Genomic DNA, 21536 nt, shown 5'->3' with positions numbered 1-21536 from the left:
AAGGTATTCTAAACTGATGGTAGATACAACAGCTATCTAGATCCATCTCTAGGTTAATCAAAGGTGAACAATAATATTGTTGGAGGTCTGTGGGTCTGCAGAAAATTACTGTCGCTAGTTAACCAGGTGAATCTGGCTTTCAAGTGAATTGCCTGATAATGGATGATTTCAATTAATCTCTTAGGCTTAACAAAGATGAAAGCATTAAGTAGCATTTACTCCAAATGGAATAATTGAAGTGGTGACTGATATCAGCTGTTCATGAGTGACACTTGTCCATTGCCCTCTGTTTTAATTGCTTCTTAATGATTCAATGAATAGTGCATACACCTGGGATAATCCTGCCTTTTAAAGTGAAGAGGGTAATTTGCCTTTTGCTATTACTTTAGACATCTTGTAATTATTTCGTATATATTCACCTAAGCTTATTCATTTGTGTTTCAGGAAGAAATGCCTGCTGTGTAATAACATTGTGGCAATTGGATCTGCACTAATAATGGGATTTAGCAAGATGTCAAGGTCATTTGAGATGATTGTGGTGGGAAGATTCCTGTATGGAATTAGCACAGGTAATGCTAATATATATTGTTTACAGTTCTAAAGTACATTATCTGCAGAAAGCAAAATAGTAGCCATCAAATGTTGGGAAATTCAGTTTCAACCATCACCGGAGACCTCAGAGCCACATTGCTGGATTGCAACATAGTGAGAAATGGCACTTCAACCTTTCTGTACATTGAATTGTTTAAGTGGATTCAGGGAGCATGTTGAATGGGCATCAGGGGTTTTGGTGGGGAGAAGGTGCTCACAGAATCTCAAGGGAGGACTTTCAAACATGACAATGATTTGGATGATGAAATGGATGGCTTTGTTGTGAAGTTTGCAGATGATATGAAGATAGGCAGAGGGGCAGGTGGTTTTGAGGAAGTAGAGAGGCGACAGAAGGACTTTGATAGATTAGGAAAATGAGTAAAGAAATGGCAGATGAAATAAAGTGTATGGTCATGCACTTTGGTAGAAGAAATTAAAGGGCTGACTCTTTTCTAAATGGAGAGAAAATACAAAAAACTAAGGTTCAAAAAGATGTGGAAGTCCTTGTGCAAGATTCCCTTTGTAGGTTGTTTGTGGTGAGGAAAGCAAATACAATGTTAGTATTCATTGGAAGAGGACTAGAATATAAAAGCAAGGATGTGATGTTGAGACTTTATAAAGCTCTGGTGGGGCTTCACTTGGAAAATTGTGAGCAGTTTTGGGCTCCTCATCTTAGAAGGGATGTGGTGAAACTGGAGAGGGTTCAAAGGAGATTCATGACAATGATTCCAGGGTTAAACGGCTTGTCATATGAAGAGCACCTGATAGCTCTGGGCCTGTATTCTTAGGAATTCAGAAGAATGAGGGGTGACCTCATTGAAACCTATCAGATGTTGAAAGGCCTTGATAGAGTGGATGTGTAGAGGATGTTTCCTATGGTGTCTAAGACCAGAGCACACAGCCTCCGATTAGAGGGGCATCCTTTTAGAATGGAGATGAGGAGGAATTTCTTTAGCCAGAGAGTGGTGATTCTGTGGAATTCTTTTCCACAGTCAGCTGTGGAGGCCAAGTCTTTAAGTACACTTAAGCCAGAGGCTAATAGATTCTTGACTGGTCAGGGCTAAAGGGATATGGGGAGAAGGCAGGAGATTGGGGCTGGGAGGTAAATTGGATCAGCCATGATGAAATGGTAGAGCAGATTCAATGGGCCCGCAATGGGCCAATGCTCCTATATCTTATGGTTTTAAGACCGCAAGATTTTCAGACTGAATCTCTGGACAAGGAGTCATTTTCACTCTGGGCATGAAATTGCAGAGGCTGGTCAATTTCCCTGGCGGGTGTTCATCAAATTGCAGAGGCTGGTCAATTTCCCTGGCGGGTGTTCATCTCCACTGGCTAGTTTTATACCTGCTTGGAAAAACAACTATCTACCCCATTCAGCACATTTAACAATATCAAGTTCCTCTTGAACCCTTAAACACCAACGAGCCGGTGGCATTGCCACTCATCCATGCTGATCTACCCTTCGCTGTTCTGCTTCTTTTTATAAGGCCTTGGATTGGTTGCTCACGGCTTGTACCTGGGAGAAACAGCGCCGAAGGAAATGCGAGGGGCTGTGTGTCTGACCCGTGCCGTATTTAATGCCATTGGGAAGTCGATGGGATTGATAATTGGGCTCAGGTATGATTACATTAGCTAACCATCCACTATAATCTTGCTTGACTTGTTCACCTCAAATCAAGCAATGCAGACCTTCATCGCGGACTGAGCGCTTACAACACCTAACGCCCAATAAGATTAGAGTTCACGTGTCGGGGCAGAGGTGGCAATGCAGCAGCTAAGAAGAGAGTTGATTGCGTAATTCCATATTAGTCATACGTACACACGTATGAATGACTGGCAGTGATTTTATGCTCTTTAAGCTATAAGTTTGGGGAAGTGAATGAGGTACCCAGGAAGGGGCAACACCTCTGGTGAAGGGGTTTTCATGTCCATTCTGGGGAAGCTCATTCACTTTTGGCCCCCACCAGACACTCGTCTCTCTCCTGTTTGCATGTGACAGAACCACATCACCATATATTGCTTCGACAGGCAGGCTAAACCAGGTAAGGGAAGCCAGCAGGCCTCCGATTCTGCTGAGATAGGGACATGACTGTCCCATCATGTGAAATCAGCCTGCGTGGATTAGATCAACAGTGATCTCCTACGGCCAGGAAGGTGATTCTGCAGTGCTTCGTGGAGAGTGAAGGACATGACAAGGCATAAAAGAAGTCACGGTCACCCACTGCAACCAATGAAGACCCCGGTTTTTGATGACTACTCGTACCTCTGGGCCCAGACTTCCGAAGGAGTGGAACTGTTCCAGTGCAACGGCTTTTCTTCTTTAGAAACTCTCCCGCACAGGTCTCCAGCATTGTTGGATATGATGGACACTCAACAAAATAGTTCTTTCTGATTGGGCAGATTTTTATCATTTCTATTTCCTCCACTTTTTACTGTTGGATTAGAGGATAGAATTATTATTTTCCTTTTATTTTTCTTGTAGTTTAACTTTCCTATGCTTGCTTGTAATTTTATATAATTATCTGTCCTATATACATGAATTATTCAGTGATTTTTCCAGTAATTACAGTTGCTTCTGTATTTTTCCAGAAACTTCTTAGTTTTCAGTAGCTGGTGGCATGCCACTTGAATCTGGCTATTTTATAGGCAATTGTTAGCAAGTAAATTGTTATCTTTGGTCTGAATTTGAGATAACCACAGCTGCTTTTCCCTTGGTTCTCCCGGCTCCTCTTTCTTGTTCATTTTCCACTCTTGTAACGCTTAATAAAATGATCATAAAGAATAAGCTTTATGCCTCATTCTTGTCTTCTGAAGAACATCAGATCAGAAAAGGATCAGGATCGAACATTACCTGGACTCTGTTTTCCGATGCTGTTTGTGGTATGGTAGATTTTGCAAGGAATCATTCTGTCCTGCTTGTTCTCATTGCCCGCCGTGGAGCTGTCAGTAAATATCGTGATGGTACATACTCATACCAGAGGAAAAGGAAACCGCTGTGTCAGCTCACCTTGTCGTGGAGAGGCTTGTGAGTCCCTGAGATCCCGAGATCGATGCAGTCTGAAGTTTAGGCATCTGGTGCATAGTCCTGGTAGGGTCACCCATGGCAGAAGAGTCAAGGGAGAGGTTCCAGACATAGTGATCCAACCATGATCTCAGTGGTGAGCTGGTGGAAGATGATGACACATCACAACAGCAGTGAAGGCAGAAGAAGGCTGCAGCTGTGAAGGATCCCCAATCCACTTACAATCCATGACTGTTGACCCTGACCCCGATCTGTGCTGCCCATGCGTCAGCCTCCCCACATTAAACAAAGTCACGCACAGTTGTCCTCCATTAAGTGATACTTATACATCCCATCCCATAGAATATCTTCCAATAACTTTCCCACTACTGATGTCAGACTCACCAGCCTATAAATTCCTGGTTTCTGTTTACAGCCTTTCCTAAACAGCAGAACAACACTGGCTAACCTCCAATCCTCTGGTACCTCTCCTGTCACTGGGAATGATTTAAATATCTGTACTGGGGCCCTGGAAATTTGCCTCCAGTAGGACCTGAGGGAACACCTGGATAGATCCTGGGGATTTATCCATCCTGATTTGCCTCGTGATAGCAAACCCCTGCTCTGTAATCTCTACAGGGTCCATGAAGTTGATACCACCTTGCCTCACTCGGAGACTCAGTGTCCATCTCCCGAGTAAATACGGATGTTAAAAAATGTATTTAAGATCTTCCCCCAACTCTTTTGGCTCCACACATGGATAACCATTCTGATTTTCCAGAGTAAAATTTAGAAGTCCTCCCACTTACAAGTTACATCTTTGCCAGAAATCAGCCCGTCCCAATCCACACTTGTCAAATCATTTCTGATACCATCAAAATTGGCCTTTCTCCAATGTAGAATCTCAACCCTTGGACCAGACCTTTCTTTTTGCATATTTACCTTGAAATTAATGGCATTATGATTTCTAGATGCAAGACTGCCCCTACACAAACTTTTGTCACCTGCCCTGTCTCATACCCTAATAGCAGATCAAGTATCGCACACTCTCTCATTGGGACTTCTACGAACTGATTAAGGAAACTTTCCTGACCACATCTGGCAAACTCTATCCCATCCATTCTTTTTACAGTATAGCATTGTTCTGATTGAAATTTTCTTCCATGTGACTATAGAGAGTTTGCTTTGAGACGTTAAACTGTCTCTCCCCCAAGCGCTGATGAGCGAAGGACATAGCAGTCATGTTTAATAGGAAGCCATTCTTCATATTGTGCTTTCCTATCATGTAGAATGAAAATACCAGGGCAATTGTTATGTGTAACGCTTAGAGCTATCGCCTTGTGTTTGTCTAGGAGAAAATCCGACCACCCGCCAAACCGTGTCTCCCGTTTGCGTAGATGCGGTGTAATGCACACTGGTACAAACTCGCACATACAAAATCAGACAGCACATGATGTACATTTTACAGATTACACTTCATAAAGCTGACTGGAACTAGTCATTAATAGCAATACAATATAAAAAGAAAGAAAAGGGCGCCAAAACTTATCAGAGTTCAATCAGTTCATGCACAACTGTTAGAGCTCAATTATCAAAGCCTTAGGTCCACCACTCGATCTTCTCCGACCTCCTCAACCCGCCGCCTGGGACTAACCTCGGTGGTCAACCACAGCGCGTCCAGCACACCCTTCCTCTACGGTTCTCCTCCCGAAAAACCCGTGCACTGACTCCAGGTTCCAACACGTACAGATAGAACAACATTGCTTCCACTGGCTAATAAATATATTAACCAATAATTATAACCCTAACATTCCAATGAAACAGAGCATTACCTCATCAGTTACCTACAAAGAAGCCATTTCATTATAACGCTGCAGAGAAGCTATTTTATATATGCAGTTAACATTACAGTTAATAACATGAGAACCCTACATATGTTTTAGGTGAGGTTCACTAACTTATTAAATGATAAACATTGCCAAGAATAACGGTCCCTCCTCTGCAATGCCTTTTGAACAGCAGTGGGCCACGTTGAGGTGACCACTGCAGAACCACAGAGCACTACAGCTCTGAAACAGTCCCTTTGGCCCATCAAATCTGTGCTGAAACAGCTGGGTTCTCGAGTAGCCATTTGCTGATTGTGGGCAGAGGGGTAAATCCAAGTGTGGGTGGCACAGGCCAGGCCAGCATCCCTCTGTTGGTCTGGTGGTGCTTTTGTTGTCCTTCCTTTCACAGACCTGTTGCCTTGACCTGGATTTTCCCTCCTTCCCCTGTACCGGTTTTGTGCCCAGTAAACCCACCCCACCCACAATAGCTGACCTTGATACGAGGAAGAGGCGGTGGGCACATGGAGTGAGGGTTCCACAGCATAGGGATAAACTTAGAATGTGTGTATGCATTGCTGTTGGTTTCTCTATGTAATTGTGTGCTGGAATTGCTTAATAGGTGTGATTTGTGTTCATTTAATATGACATTCCAAAACTGGTCTAAGTTTTGAGGCACTAGCCAATCATTACTCTTCATTCTTAGCTTTGGGAGCTTGGAGTACACAAATTGGTAGCTTGTTCTCCTAAATTCCAAAGTGAGACAATAATTCTTTAGTTGTAAAATGTTTCAGGTTGTGAAAGATACTATGCTAGTGGAGGTATGGAGGAGTGACACTGGATCAGTATGGAGTTAATCCCCTCTTACATTCTGTCCCAGGAAATTTTTAGGTGATGAAAACAAGTGGCATTTATTATTGGCCTTCAGTGGGTTACCTGCCTTAATTCAACTCACCATCCTCCCCTGGTTTCCGGAGAGCCCCAGGTATCTACTCATGGAGAAAGGAAGCAGAGCTCTCTGCATTGATGGTAAGTGAAGAACACGTTGGCCAGGCCTGCATGATGACCAACCTCCCACTGGTTACTCTCCTTCAATTAGTGCTATGATCTTTCCCCACCTACTGTGAGGGTACGGTGACGTAAGCTAATTCAGACCATAAGACCGTAAGATATAGGAGCAGAATTAGCCATTCAGCCCATCTAATCCACTCTGCCATTCAATCATGGATCATTCCCGTGCCTTCTTCCCATAGCTTTAATCAAGAACCTGGAGGAACTCAGCAAATCGGGCAGCATATCAGGTAGTATGTAGGTGGGAAAGGATCCCATTATGGGCACAAATCATCAAACCTTCCAGCCCAGTGATCCAAGTGCCTGACTTCTGATGGTGGGTTACAATCCCCAGAGTAAAGGTTGAGATTAGTGATGATTTTCACTGTCAGGCATAAAAATATCTCTATGATGCTCAATTAACAAGTGTTTTGCCATACTTTGAAGGTCAAAGAATGGATGCAAGATAGGGCGATTAAAGCAACTCGCATGTTTGTAAAGATAATGCGGGTAAAGGCACACTGTCCTCCATTCCAGGAGGTGAGTACCCCCCAGTGTACGTCAGTAGGTTGTTGCCTTCTCTTGGAGGAGGTGATTTTTGTCACAGTTTTCCTTGTTGAGGCTGAGTCATCTCACACCCTGCCCCCTCTATCAGGACCAAGAACACAAATCTGTTGCTGCTAACACATGTTGTTGTTTCATTGCTTTGCTTGTTGTGTTCGGTGTTGTTCCACCAGGGAACGTGGACATGCCACGTTGGCATCAGAATGTGTGGTGACACTTAGCGCATCCCCAGGCTGTGTTGGTTGTTAATGCAAATGACACATTTCACTGTGTGCCTCAATAAACAAATCTAGATCGGAGCCTGAATCAGGGGTGCTTTGCAACCCCATACGCTTTATATTGAGCAGCTGCTATACTAAAAAACCAGAACTGTGCTCAACCTAAGTTGTGGGGATGATTCCACAGACACAAAATCTTCACCAGTTAATCCTTTGATTCAAAAGGACAACAAGCTTTCCCTCAAAGTCAGCAAAACAAAAAGGCTGTTTTTTTACTTCAGGAAGGGGGTTAGAGCACATGCAAAAGCTGGTGGAACACAGCAGGCCAGGCAGCATCTATAGGAAGAAGTACAGTCGACGTTTCAGGCCGATACCCGTCGTCAGGACTAACTGAACGAAAAGTTTCCCCATTGCATATTAGTTCACGAGTCCTTGTACTCCACTGATGGAGTTTTGCCTCTTTGAATAGGATGACTAGTATTCGAAATGTAAATGTGGGTGTGGTAAATAGACTAGCAACAGAAAACCATGTTTTATAACTGCAATACAATAACAATCCTTAAAACTGCTTTGTTGCCATTCCGATGTCTCTCGAAGTCTCAACATGAATTCACTCCCATTTTGTAAATACTCTTTTTCTCCTCTGCGTCATGGAGGTCTCACTGGAGGTGCCTCACTGCAAGGTGGAGAGGATGTGTTGAGGTGGGAGGTCCATCTGCTACCCCATTTGTCCAACCCGGTTTCTTAGACTAATGGGCTAAGCAATGGTTTTAGTCTGTATGCACGAAAGCCTCTTGTGTTTTACATTTACTTGCTACAATGATCTGCCAAGTTTCTGCCCAAATTAGATGGAAATTAAGGCCATTCACCAGGGCAGTAAATACTGAAGGATACTGCATTGAGTTTCTGATTATAGCCTCAGGTTTTATTCAATTACTTATCTAGTTTATTATTCAATATCCAACTGTATTGTTGATAAGCATTTGATCCAGTTATTTGACTCTATGCTTTCTGTTCCTCAAAGCTCTGCAAAGACTATGGGGTCCGGGTGATTACACAGAAGAGGTTGATGAAATGATGGCAGAACAGGCTCAAATGCAAGGGGCTACCAAAATCAATATTATACAGCTGTTCAGTGACAAAACGATACGGTGCCAGCTTTTAACCGGCGTGGTTGTCAGCGCGGGGATGCAGCTCAGCGGTGTCAACATTGTAAGTATCTTATCAGTTACAAGTTCATTCTCCAAGCAACAGCTCCTGCGCCCTAAAGGTTAACTTGCAGATCAAGTCAGTAGTAAGGAAGCCAAATGAGATGTCAGCATTCATTTTGAGAGGACTCGAATATAAAAGCAAGGACATAATGCTGAAGCTTTATAAGACATTGGCCAAACCGCACTTGGAGTATTGTGAGCAGGTCTGGGTGTTTCATCTGAGAAAGGATGTGCTGGGATTGGAGAGGGATCAGAGGAGGCTGACAAGAGTGATCCCAGCAATGAAATGGTTAATATATCAGGAGCACTTGATGGCTCTGGGTCTGTACTCGCTGGAGTTTAGAAAAATGAGTGGGCATCTCATTGAAACCTATCGAATTTTGGAAGGTGTAGATAGAGTGGACTTGGAGAAGATGTTTCTAATAGTGAGGGAGTCTAGAACCAGAGGGTTCAGCCTCAGAATGCAAGGATGTCTCTTTGGAACAGATGAAGGAGGAAATTCTTTAATCAGAGGGTAGTGAATCTGTGGAATTCATTGCCACAGACGGGTGTGGATGCCAAGATTAGGTACATTTTAAATGGCGGTTGATAGGTTTTTTTTAGTCAGGATGTTAAAGGTTACAAGGAGAAGGCAGAAGAATGGGATTGTAAACTATCAGCCATGATTGAAGGGTAAAGAAGACTCAATGGCCTAATTCTGCTCTTGTATCTTAAGTTCTTCCCAGTTCTGATCAGAATTATGATGATGGAACTTCCAATAAATCTAGTATGTCGAATACTTAAAGGTGATTTGCTGTAAATCTCTTATTTTAATCCATGTCATAAAGTCATAGAGTCAACCTTTCCTGTTCGGTTGAAAGGAAAGGTTAAAGGTTTGAAAGCGCCATGGTTTTCAAGGGATATTAGAAACTTGGTTCGAAAAAAGAGGGATGTCTACAATAGATATAGGCAGCATGGAGTAAAGGAATTGCTCGAGGAATATAAAGAATGTAAAAGGAATCTTAAGAAAGAGATTAGAAAAGCTAAAAGAAGTTACGAGTTTGGTTTGGCAAATAAGGTGGAAGTAAATCCGAAAGGCTTCTACAGTTATATTAAAAGCAAGAGGATAGTTGGGGATAAAATTGGTCCCTTAGAGAATCAGGGTGGTCAGCTATGTGTGGAGCCGAGGGAGATGGGAGAGATTTTGAACGATTTCTTCTCTTCGGTATTCACTAAGGAGAAGGATATTGAATGGTGTAAGGTGTGGGAAACAAGTAAGGAAGTTATGGAACCTATGACAATTAAAGAGGTGGAAGTACTGGTGCTTTTAAGAAATTTAAAAGTGGATAAATCTCCGGGTCCTGACAGGATATTCCCCAGGACCTTGAGGGAAGTTTGTGTAGAGATAGTAGGAGCTCTGACGGAGATCTTTCAGATGTCATTAGAAACGTGGATTGTGCCGGAGGATTGGCGTATTGCTCATGTGGTTCCATTGTTTAAAAAGGGTTCTGGAAATAAGCCTGGCAATTATAGACCTGTCAGTTTGACATCAGTGGTGGGTAAATTAATGGAAAGTATTCTTAGAGATAGTATTTATAATTATCTGGATAGACAGGATCTGATTAGGAGTAGCCAGATTTGTGCGTGGAAGGTCATGTTTGACAAACCTTATTGAATTTTTTGAAGTAGTTACGAGGAATGTTGACAAGGGTAAGGCAGTGGATGTAATCTATATGGACTTCAGCAAGGCCTTTGACAAAGTTCCACATGGAAGGTTAGTTAAGAAGGTTCAGTCGTTAGGTATTAATGCTGGAATAATAAAATGGATTCAACAGTGGCTAGATGGGAGATGCCAGAGAATAGTGGTGGATAATTGTTTATTGGGATGGAGGCCGGTGACTAGCGGGGTGCCTCAGGGATCTGTTTTGGGCCCAATGTTGTTTGTAATATACATAAATGATCTGGATGATGGGGTGGTAAATTGGATTAGTAAGTATGCTGATGATACTAAGGTAGGAGGTGTTGTGGATGATGAGGTGGGTTTTCAAAGCTTGCAGGGAGATTTATGCCGGTTAGAAGAATGGGCTGAACATTGGCATATGGAGTTTAGTGCTGAGAAGTGTGAGGTTCTACATTTTGGCAGGAATAATCCAAATAGAACATACAGGGTAAATGGTAGGGCATTGAGGAATGCAGTGGAACAGAGAGATCTAGGAATAACAGTGCATAGTTCCCTGAAGGTGGAGTCTCGTGTAGATAGGGTGGTGAAGAAGGCTTTTGGAACGCTGGCCTTTATAAATCAGAGCATTGAGTACAGAAGTTGGGATGTAATGTTAAAATTGTACAAGGCATTGGTAAGGCCAAATTTGGAATATTGTGTACAGTTCTGGTCACCGAATTATAGGAAAGATATCAATAAATTAGAGAGAGTGCAGAGACAATTTACTAGGATGTTACCTGGGTTTCAGCACTTAAGTTACAGAGAAAGGTTGAACAAGTTAGGTCTCTATTCATTGGAGCGTAGAAGGTTGAGGGGGGATTTGATCGAGGTATTTAAAATTTTGAGAGGGATAGAGTTGACGTGAATAGGCTGTTTCCATTGAGAGTAAGGGAGATTCAAACGAGAGGACATGATTTGAGAGTTAGGGGGCAAAAGTTTAAGGGAAACATGAGGGGGTATTTCTTTACTCAGAGAGAGATAGCTGTGTGGAATGAGCTTCCTGTAGAAGTAGTAGAGGCCAGTTCAGTTGTGTCATTTAAGGTAAAATTGGATAGGTATATGGACAGGAAAGGAGTGGAGGTTTATGGGCTGAGTGCGGACTAGGTGAGATTAAGAGTTCGGCACGGACTAGGAGGGCCGGAATGGCCTGTTTCCGTGCTGTAATTGTTATATGGTTATATGGTTATACAGAATGGAAACAGGCCCTTTAGCCCAATGCATTCATACTGACCAGGATACCCAAATAAACTAGGGTCATTCTTCACATTGGCCCATTGCTATCCATGTACCTGTCCAAGTGTCTTTAAATGTTATTGCACCTGCCGCATCCACTTCCTTTGGTAGCACATTCCACTGACCACTCTCTGGAACACACCAGATTGGTACATTAGAAAGTGCAGCTTGTGTTGAAATCAGTGGAACATACTTAGTTTGTTAATAAGAAAAAAATCATGAAGAACTCGAAATGCCAGCGCTATTGGACACAGCACGGTGTTGCAATGGGCAGTTACAGCATAAACCAGTTCCCATGGTTTTCTGTACTGGTGCCTGCTAACTGCACCATTGCAAAGCAGGACAGAACTAGGGTAAGCACAATTATCTCTTCTGCTGTCACATGACTGGCTTTTGGCGTGAATGGGCTTGCCTTCCTCTGTGTGCTTGCAGCTGGACCACAGCTCCCATACGCAGATGCAAACTGAGCCTTGTGCTGTTGTTTTCAGTCGTGCTTTACCTGTGGGTAACAATAAGCTCTCAAAGGTGTGAAGTCGTTCACTAAAGAATGTACTATATTATTTGACGTTAGTTGTATTTGTCACATGTACATTGAAACATACAGAAATGTACTATATTATTTGACGTTAGTTGTATTTGTCACATGTACATTGAAACATACAGAAAAATGAATCATTTGCATCAAATGAAGATTGTGCTGTGGGCAGTCTGCCAGTGTCACCACACTTCCAGTGCCAACATAGCACGCCCACAACTTACTAACTCTAACCTTGCGTCTTCTGTTCTGGAATGTGCAAGGAAATTGGAGCACCTGGAGGAAACCCACATGGTAACAAGGAGAACGTAGAAACTCCTTACAGACACCAGTGGCGATCAAACCCTGCTCAGATGGCTGGTGCCATAAAGCGAAGCACTAACCACTACACTACCGCATATACGAGCTAAATCCATTGTTCAGTCCACTAGTCCAAGCAAACAGGCTGGATTCAAACTGGATAGCAGATAGACATCCCACCTCAGCACATCCTCTCCACCTTGTGGTGAAACTCCCCCAGTGTGGGACCTCCAGTTTCTGTACCAAACCCAGCGTAGGATTCTTCAAAGTCATGTGTTAAGTACTTAATATTTCAGTAATACTTGAGTAATCTTATATATGCATATTGTTTGATCAAGCAGTCTTCTTCATTTAAATAATTAAATATGGGTTATAGGTACAAACACATTAATTGCATATGTCATCACACTATCACATGTTATATGCATGCCTCGCTTAAAGAAAATACGAAGTTAGACCTATATTTCGGACTCCTGTGTCTTCCTTTGAATTAGGTTAATGCTTAGAAGTTACAAAGCGTAACATTATGTTTGCCCAATTTTATATCGTAAGCAATAAAAGTGCAGGCCAAAGAAAGGCCTGTTTGAATTTAAGGATCTTTTCCTTAATAGTTTAAGATTGCAAGATATGCACTTTGTAGCCTTAATTGATTTAGACATCAAGCAATGATCCATTTTACATTGTATCATGATTCTAAATCGTAGTAAAATGGGGCACCATTGGATTATCAGTCATGTGTAACGTCATGACAGTTGAGATCCCTTCCCAATTCCCTTGGTATTATTGGAAACCCCTTTTGTCACTGACAGTCAAATACAAAACACAAAAATACAACTGCAGATGCTGTGGATCAAAGAATACGTACACAACGCTGGAAGAACTCAGCAGGTCAGGCAGCACCCGTGAGAAAAGAGAAGCCAACGTTTCGGGCCGAGACCCTTCATCAGGAATGGGGAATCAGGAATCAGTCAAATACAAGTTTTCTAAACCCATATTAGGGCCCAAAATTTGTTTCTTTGTATTGCATTTTGAACCCTGTTTGTTTATCAGTCCAGAAGGCAAGATAGAACATAGAACATTATAGCACAGTACAGGCCCTTCAGCCCAAAATGTGCCAGCCTTTGAACCTACTCCAAGATGAATATAACCCTTCCCTCACATATAGCTCTTCATTCTTTTTGCTTATGAGCCTACGAGTCTCTCAAATGTCCCTATGTACTTGTCTCCACCACCACTCTTGACAGTGCATTCCATGCCTACCATTCTCTGTGTTTTTTTAAAAAACCTTCTGACATTCCCCCCCCCCCCATATTTTCCTTCAAGAACCTTAAAAATAATGCCCCTTCGCACTGACCGTTGTAACCTGGGAAAAGAAGGCACTGACTGTCCACTCTATGCCTCGTTCATCTTGTACACTTCTGCCAAGTCGCCTCTCCTCTTCCTTCACTCCAAGGGAAAAGCCCTAGTTTGCTTAACCTTTTCTCATGACGTGTTCTCTAATCCAGGCAGCATCTGGTAAGTCTCCTCTGCGGTCTCCTTGTGACAGTGAAATGAGCGTCAGGAATAAGGTTTTACATAGTTGAAACATTCTTGTAACAATGAGGCAGGAGGAAGGATGCATCCTGCTGCAGAGACACGAGGGGAAATAGAACTAGAGCAAAAAGGGATTGAGTGGAGCTTTAAATTCCCAATAGGGATCAAGTATCATTCTGGTTAATGAGCTGGATGAGAACTATCTCAGAATATTGAGATACAACATGTCTCACCGAGTACAGGACCCTGATTTGTGGACTGCTCACTAAAGCAGCGTCCATTCTCATCACCACTAGGTCACACACTGAAGCCAGTCACATTTAAAGACAGGCTACTTTGGAATTTAATGCTGAGAAGTGTGAGGTTCTACATTTTGGCAGGAATAATCCAAGTAGAACATACAGGGTAAATGGTAGGGCATTGAGGAATGCAGTGGAACAGAGAGATCTAGGAATAACAGTGCATAGTTCCCTGAAGGTGGAATCTCATGTGGATAGGGTGGTGAAGAAGGCTTTTGGAACACTGGCCTTTATAAATCAGAGCATTGAGTACAGAAGTTGGGATGTAATGTTAAAATTGTACAAGGCATTGGTAAGGCCAAATTTGGAATATTGTGTACAGTTCTGGTCACCGAATTATAGGAAAGATATCAATAAATTAGAGAGAGTGCAGAGACGATTTACTAGGATGTTACCTGGGTTTCAGCACTTAAGTTACAGAGAAAGGTTGAACAAGTTAGGTCTCTATTCATTGGAGCGTAGAAGGTTGAGGGGGGATTTGATCAAGGTATTTAAAATTTTGAGAGGGATAGATAGAGTTGACGTGAATAGGCTGTTTCCATTGAGAGTAGGGGAGATTCAAATGAGAGGACATGATTTGAGAGGGGGCAAAAGTTTAAGGGAAACACGAGGGGGTATTTCTTTACTCAGAGAGTGATATCTGTGTGGAATGAGCTTCCTGTAGAAGTAGTAGAGGCCAGTTCAGTTGTGTCATTTAAGGTAAAATTGGATAGGTATATGGACAGGAAAGGAGTGGAGGGTTATGGGCTGAGTGCAGGTAGGTGGGACTAGGTGAGATTAAGAGTTCGGCACGGACTAGGAGGGCCGGAATGGCCTGTTTCTGTGCTGTGATTGTTATATATGTTATATGGTTACTTAGGGAAAGTGGAACCACTTTTCATAACCCTGGACAATCAGATATCACTAGATCAGAAAATCAGTTTGAAAAAGAGAGGGTTGATCGGAACATTTGAACAGAAAAAAAATTAGTGGGCACAGCCTAGCCCAGCCCAGCCCATCACAGGCAAAGCCCTCACCACCATGGATCACATCTACAAAGATTGCTGCCACGAGAAAGCAGTATTTGTCATCGAGGACCCCTATCATCCAGGCCAATGCACTTGCTGCTGCCACAGGAGCGTTGGGTCCCACACCACCAAGTTCAGGAACAGTTATTACCCTACAACCATCAAGCTCCTGAACCAGCAAGTACAACTTCACTCACATCAGCTCTGAACTGATTCCATAACCTATGGACTCACTTTCAAGGATTCTACACCTGACATTCTCAGTATTATTTATTTACTTACCTGTGTTTTTGTTCGCACAATTTGCCTTTTTGCAGATTGGCTGTTTCTCAGTTATTGTTTGGGTGTAGATTTTCATTGATTCTATTGTAATTCTTTGTTTTACTGTAAAGGCCAGCAAGCAAATGCATCTCAATGTCATATACAGCATTGTGACATATATGTACTTTGATAATAAACTAACTTTGAACTCTGAACAAATTAAGAAATTAACCAACGTGCATGTTCTTGCTTAAAAAGGGAGGACTGAAACTAATTTTTTTTCAAATAGTTTTAGTTTGTGAACAAAATGTATTTATCTATTTTCCTGTTTTCCAGATCTATTTTTATGCAAACGATGTTTACCAGCAGTTGGGATTTGCCAAGGACAAGGTTCTGTACTTGGGAATAGGAGCAAGTGGAATTGAAATATTCACTTCAGTGATCTGTGTAAGTTCAGCTTTGAGATCATGGTGGTCCACCGACGATTGAAGGCGAACAGTAGCTTTATTTTTATAACCCTTGCTGACCAGAAGAAGTTCCAAGGACTCAGCCCGAATAGAATCTGGACAGTGAGCAGCCTCAAGCGGTTTCACCTCCCTCTCATATAAGCTGGTCAGGATCCCACATTTAGATCCATTGATTCATAAGACTATAGGAGCAGGTGTAGGCCACTCAGCCCTTCAAGTGTGACCTACTATTCGCTATGATCATGACTGTCTCGGTTTCTCTTCTGTCCAATTCCCTAAGACCCTCAATCCCTGGAATCTCAGACTCACATTCAGATTTATTTATGACGTGCACCAAGCTGTGACATTTGTGTAAACAACCAACACACTTAAGGATGTTCTGGGAGCCAGCCTCAAACTTGCCACACATTGTAGCACCAACATAGCATGCCCACAATGTTCAGTAGAAGAGCACAAGAAACAACAACAACAAAACCACAACGGCAAAACAGAGTTCTTTTCCGATTGTCTCCCTCCAACTCTCACACCTCCTGTCTTTGGCCCAGTACTCTCTGGTTCACAGATATCGGACCTCCCACTTCAGACTTTGCCCCAGGACTTGCTGATCATGGGTTTGACGTTCAGACCTCCTTAGGAAACTGCACGTGCCCAAAAGCATGGGGGGGGGGGGTGGTGTGGGGAAGAGGCCAGGCCTGCAGCTGGGGTCATGACTTGGGGCTTTGGCTTGGAGAAGTTAGGCGTATCTGTAAATCCCCTGGCTGAACCATTGAGAGAATAATATCAGCCTTCCTGAAGGAAGCGAGAGATGGATGTGGGTTTTATTTATTCTGAAGCTGAGTAACCACCAAAGTCGTCATCTTTATCAGATTTAAAATATCACCCATGATCTTTATAAAATGGTGGAGGAGGCATAAGGGACCAATTGGGTTATCCTATCTGACACACACAAAATGCTGGAGGATTTCTGTAAGCCAGGCAGCATCTATGGAAGGGGGTAAAGAGCTGATATTTCAGGCTGAGATCCTTCTTCAATACCCTTCCTGAGGAAGGGTTTTGGCCTAAAATGTTGGCTCTTTTTCCCTCTCCATACATGTTGACTGACTTGTTGAGTTCCTCCAGCATTTTGTGTGTGTCCTTCTGTATTTCCAATGGCTGCAGAATACCTTGTGTTTAAGTTATTTCTGCTTCCATGTCTTAAGTTTGTGATGTAGATATCAGGATCAAAATGAGGGCCATTGCTTTTCCTGTGATATTTTAGATAGAATTTTAAATTTTGCAACTGATGTGAATGTTGACAGCAGATGATGTACCAAGCACAATAATTACAGACTTCAAGGGCCAAAGCCTGATGAAATGGGCCAGCACTTTGGTAAAAGTGTTCTGATTGTGAAGCACTTTGTGAGAAACAACATAAAGAGACAATATAATCCCAGTCGTCTGTTTCGAGAAGGTGCTTGGGCAGAGGGACCTGGAGAGAGCATGTTTACAAAACCTTGAAAGTGGCGGGTGATGTGGAGAAAGTTATGAGAGAGTTGTGCCTGTTTTAAAAAAAAAAAATTGCTGAAAATCAACAAACTCCAGATGCTGAGAGTCTGGGACTTGAAACACGGACTCTGTTTTTCTCTCTGTATATGCCGTGCGATCTGCTGAGTGGTTGTGCAACACACTCTGTTTATTTCTGAAAGTAGATTATTTTTTTAAAGTTGAAAAACAAGGAGGTCATACTGAACCTCCAAACCATGGGTTAGCTCTCAGCTGAACAATTCTGCCCACTACACTTTGGCAAGGTCACCGAGTCTTAGGAAAGGGAACCGAGGATGCTTATCTAGGTTATCTGATGCCAGCTATGGGAAAAATTTGCAGAAGTTTAAGATCAGCGAAAGTCACAGGAAAAGATAAGGGAAACATTAAACAATATGATTAATTTGAAAAGTGTTAGATTTTTAAAAAATTGACAAGTTATAGAGGAGAAATGACAATATTAGAGGTTGGATTTTATCTGACATACATTTGGAACATGGATTTGACTGTATGCTTCAATGTACACTTGACAAATAAAGCTAATCTTTAAAATGCCAAGTCCATACAAAATCACTGTATAAATACTGGAAATGCCCCACCTCTCACCAGGACTTCTTAAAAGTGGCTCACTGCTACCTTCAGATAGGAATGGGCAATAAAGACCAATCCCAAACCCGAATAAGCAAAAAAGAATTCCAAAAAGTAATTGGACACATACCTTACTTCCTTGCTACTCCTTCACCACTGGCGATGAAGGCCCTCCATCTTGAACCTGCAGTTAAAGGGAATTAATTTGCAGGGAGATGAAGACAATGCTGGTTTGTGGGAATAATTCGGACAGATTTTCCAAAGATTATGCACAGGCACATGTGCCAAATGTGTGAGATCTCCAGCTTTATATTGAGAACCTCACAAAATGTTGAGAATTCACACAGACGGTGTGTTTAACAGAGATCTGAACTGTTGCTCTGGTACGAGGAAATGAAGCCTAATCTCTAAAAAACTTCTTTTGCACAGGGATTCATTATTGATCGAGTGGGCAGAAAGGTTCTGCTCTGGAGAGGGTACTCCTTCATGGCACTGTGGATATTACTACTGATTGTTACACTCAGTCTGAAGGTGAGCTTCTTGGAAGCCCTGTCCAATGTATGTATGATCACACAGAGGTACTGATTCCAATCTGCTCTCTCTGGTGGGTGTGCATGCCTATGTGGGAAATTATTAATGGCTAATGACTGCAAGGCTCCTATGTCAATCCACCTCATATTGCCCTGCAGGAGACCTAGGAATTTGCTCCTGGAGCAGCTTAATGAGATCCCAGTTGGAGTACTATCTACAATTGTTAGGCTCTACATGGAGCCTACCTACATGGGCTCTATGATGGAGATTTAGACATTACTGCAACTCATCAGGATACAGTTCAATACAAAGAATTTCAAACAGGAGGGAGCCATGGACAATTAGCTCTTCTTTCATTAGACTTACACAGTTTGATACGGTAGAAATCTTTAAAGGCATAGATAGAAGATTGGTTCCTGTAGTCTAAAGGTATCGAACATGGTGTTGAAAATCCAAGGAATCAAGAACAGAGGCAGGAGAAACAAAGGGAACTGAAACCTTGTAAAAGTGGGTGGAAGAAAAGTGGAACTTGATTGGATAAATGTAGCTTGTCTTTTCCAGGGCTCCTGCCTGACCATGTCTCATGTAAGACTTGAACCACATTGTTCTTCCTATTTTCTATCAGAGGCAGCGAAAGAGAGACCATTCAGCCCATTGTTCTGTGCTGTTGCTTTTAAAGAATCCCAAGTGGCCTTGATAAGTGAACACCAAAGAATAAAACTCCACATTTATGTTTGGTTGAAAGTAAAATGTTACAATTTTCAAGGTAACTGGAGTAACCTAGTGACTCTGAGCTGCAAAGCTTGGAAAGGAAACCCACATTAAACATGTACTGGCCAACGGTCCTGTGATGGAAGCTATGAGTTGTGTTTAGCCAATGTCACCTCATCAACAGCCAGCTCACACTCCTCTTGTGTCCCCTCTTTCAGGAATATTTCAACTGGATTCCATATTGCAGCCTGGTCTTCATCTTTGCTTACATCTTCACTTTTGGGATAGGTCCAGGTGAGTACATGTTCTATGGATTATGTGATCTATGGATTCACGTTAAACCCTTGCAGCTACAACAGGTTGGCAGGTCGTGAATTTCCTTCATACTGCTGAGATCTGTGTTGCTGGGAAACAATTTGTCCTTGCATCAACAGTTCCACAAGCGCTTAAGAGTCAACTTCTCTTTGTCCAGGGATGGATATTTCTGACATTCTATCTGCATCTGGTCACAGAGCCGTCCTCTAGATGCTGGGTGCTAGTGTGAATATCTAAAATTATTTAGAGACAGAGCAGGGTGTCAGGCCCAACAGGCCTGTGATGCCCATGCCTGTGGAAAGCAGCCAGTGAGTGAGTGGGCCAGTGAAGGAGTGGAGATTTGAGGCTTTGACTCGAGAGATTCTGGCAGTTTTGGCAGTTGGACTGTGCAATCAAGTCAATCAAGATTTGAATAGCTCAGACTCGGCAGAAAGCAGCTGATTGGGCAATCGAGGTCAGGTGTCAAGCAGTTTGAAAAGTTCAAACAAATAAATAGAGGGTTACCTCAAGCGGAGCAGCCTGTAAGTTCCTTTCAAAGGAGAAAGTTTCAAAAGTTGAGGCAAGTATTGGGTAGGTCATGGCAGCTGAGATCGGCCCCGTGGTTTGTTCATCCTGCAGCATGTGGGAAATCAGGGATACTTCCAGTGTCCCTGATGACTATGTGTGCAGGAAGTGTGTCCAACTGCAGCTTCTGGCAGACCGCATTGAGCGTCTGGAGCTGTGATTGGATTCATACTGGAGCATCCGCAATGCTGAGAAAGTCGTGAATAGCATGTTCAGTGAGTTGGCCACACCGCAGGTAAAGGCTACACAGGCAGAAAGGGAAGGGGTGGCCACTAGACAGCGTAGCAGTAGGCAGGTAGTGCAGGAGTCCCCTGGGGTCATCTCCCTCCTAAACAGATATACTGTTTTGGATACTGTTGGGGGAGATGTCTCATCAGGGGAAGGCAGCAGCAGCCGAGTTCATTGCACCATGGGTGGCTCTACAGCACAGGAGGGAAGGAAAAGGAGTGGGAGAGCTATAGTGATAGGGGATTTGATTGTAAGGGGAATAGACAGGTGTTTCTGCGGCCACAAACGAGACTCCAGGATGGTATGTTGCCTCCCTAGTGCAAGGGTCAAGTATGTCCCTGAGTGGCTGCAGGACATTCTGGAGTGGGAGGGTGAACAGCCAGTGGTCGTGGTGCACATAGGTACCAACGATATAGGTAAAAAATGGGATGAGGTCCTACAAGGTGAATTTCGGGAGTTAGGAGATAAACTAAAAAGTAGGACCACAAAGGTAATAATCTCTGGATTACTACCAGTGCCACGTGCTAGTCAGAGTAGAAATAGAAGGATATTTCAGATGAATACGTGGCTTGAAAAATGGTGCAAGGGGGAGGGATTCAAATTTCTGGGGCATTGGAACCAGTTCTGGGGGAGGTGGGACCGGTATAAACAGGACGGTCTGCACCTGGGCTGGACTGGAACCAATGTCCTAGGGGGAGCGTTTGCTACCGCTGTTCAGGAGGCTTTAAACTAATGTGGCAGGGGGATGGGAACAAGTGCAGAGAGACAGAGGGGTGTAAAATGAGGATAGAAGCAAAAAGTAGTAAGGTGAAAAGTAAAAGTGGCAGGCAGGCAAATCCAGGGCAAAAAGCAAAAAGAGCCACTTTTCAACATAATTGTATAAGGGCTAAGAATGTTGTAAAAAACAAGCCTGAAGGCTTTGTGTGTCAATGCGAGGAGCATTCGTAACAAGGTGGATGAATTGAATGTGCAGATAGTTATTAATGAATATGATATAGTTGGGATCACAGAGACATGGCTCCAGGGTGACCAAGGATGAGAGCTCAACATCCAGGGATATTCAATATTCAGGAGGGGTAGACAGGGAAGAAAAGGAGGTGGGGTAGCATTGCTGGTTAGAGAGGAGATTAACACAATAGAAAGGAAGGACATTAGCCTGGAGAATGTGGAATTGATATGGGTAGAGCTGCATAACACTAAGGGGCAAAAAACGCTGGTGGGAGTTGTGTACAGGCCACCTAACAGTAGTAGTGAGGTTGGGGATGGCATTAAACAGGATATCA

General features: G+C 42.9%; 1 protein-coding gene across 3 annotated transcripts in view; it reads left to right on the top strand.

Moving 5' to 3' along the window:
- Positions 1–21536, top strand: part of LOC140738243 (solute carrier family 2, facilitated glucose transporter member 11-like) — a 51552-nt gene that overhangs the window by 20810 nt on the left and 9206 nt on the right. For all 3 annotated transcript variants that reach the window (XM_073065388.1, XM_073065389.1, XM_073065390.1), the window contains exons 4-10: positions 445–569; positions 2082–2211; positions 6299–6447; positions 8275–8462; positions 15665–15775; positions 18334–18435; positions 19365–19440. In XM_073065388.1, the coding sequence (XP_072921489.1) occupies positions 445–569; positions 2082–2211; positions 6299–6447; positions 8275–8462; positions 15665–15775; positions 18334–18435; positions 19365–19440 (881 nt within the window). The remainder of the gene's footprint in view (positions 1–444; positions 570–2081; positions 2212–6298; positions 6448–8274; positions 8463–15664; positions 15776–18333; positions 18436–19364; positions 19441–21536) is intronic.

The sequence above is a fragment of the Hemitrygon akajei genome, chromosome 14 (genome assembly GCF_048418815.1).
Source record: "Hemitrygon akajei chromosome 14, sHemAka1.3, whole genome shotgun sequence".
NCBI classification, from domain to species: domain Eukaryota; kingdom Metazoa; phylum Chordata; class Chondrichthyes; order Myliobatiformes; family Dasyatidae; genus Hemitrygon; species Hemitrygon akajei.
This window is presented reverse-complemented; position numbering and strand designations above follow the sequence as displayed.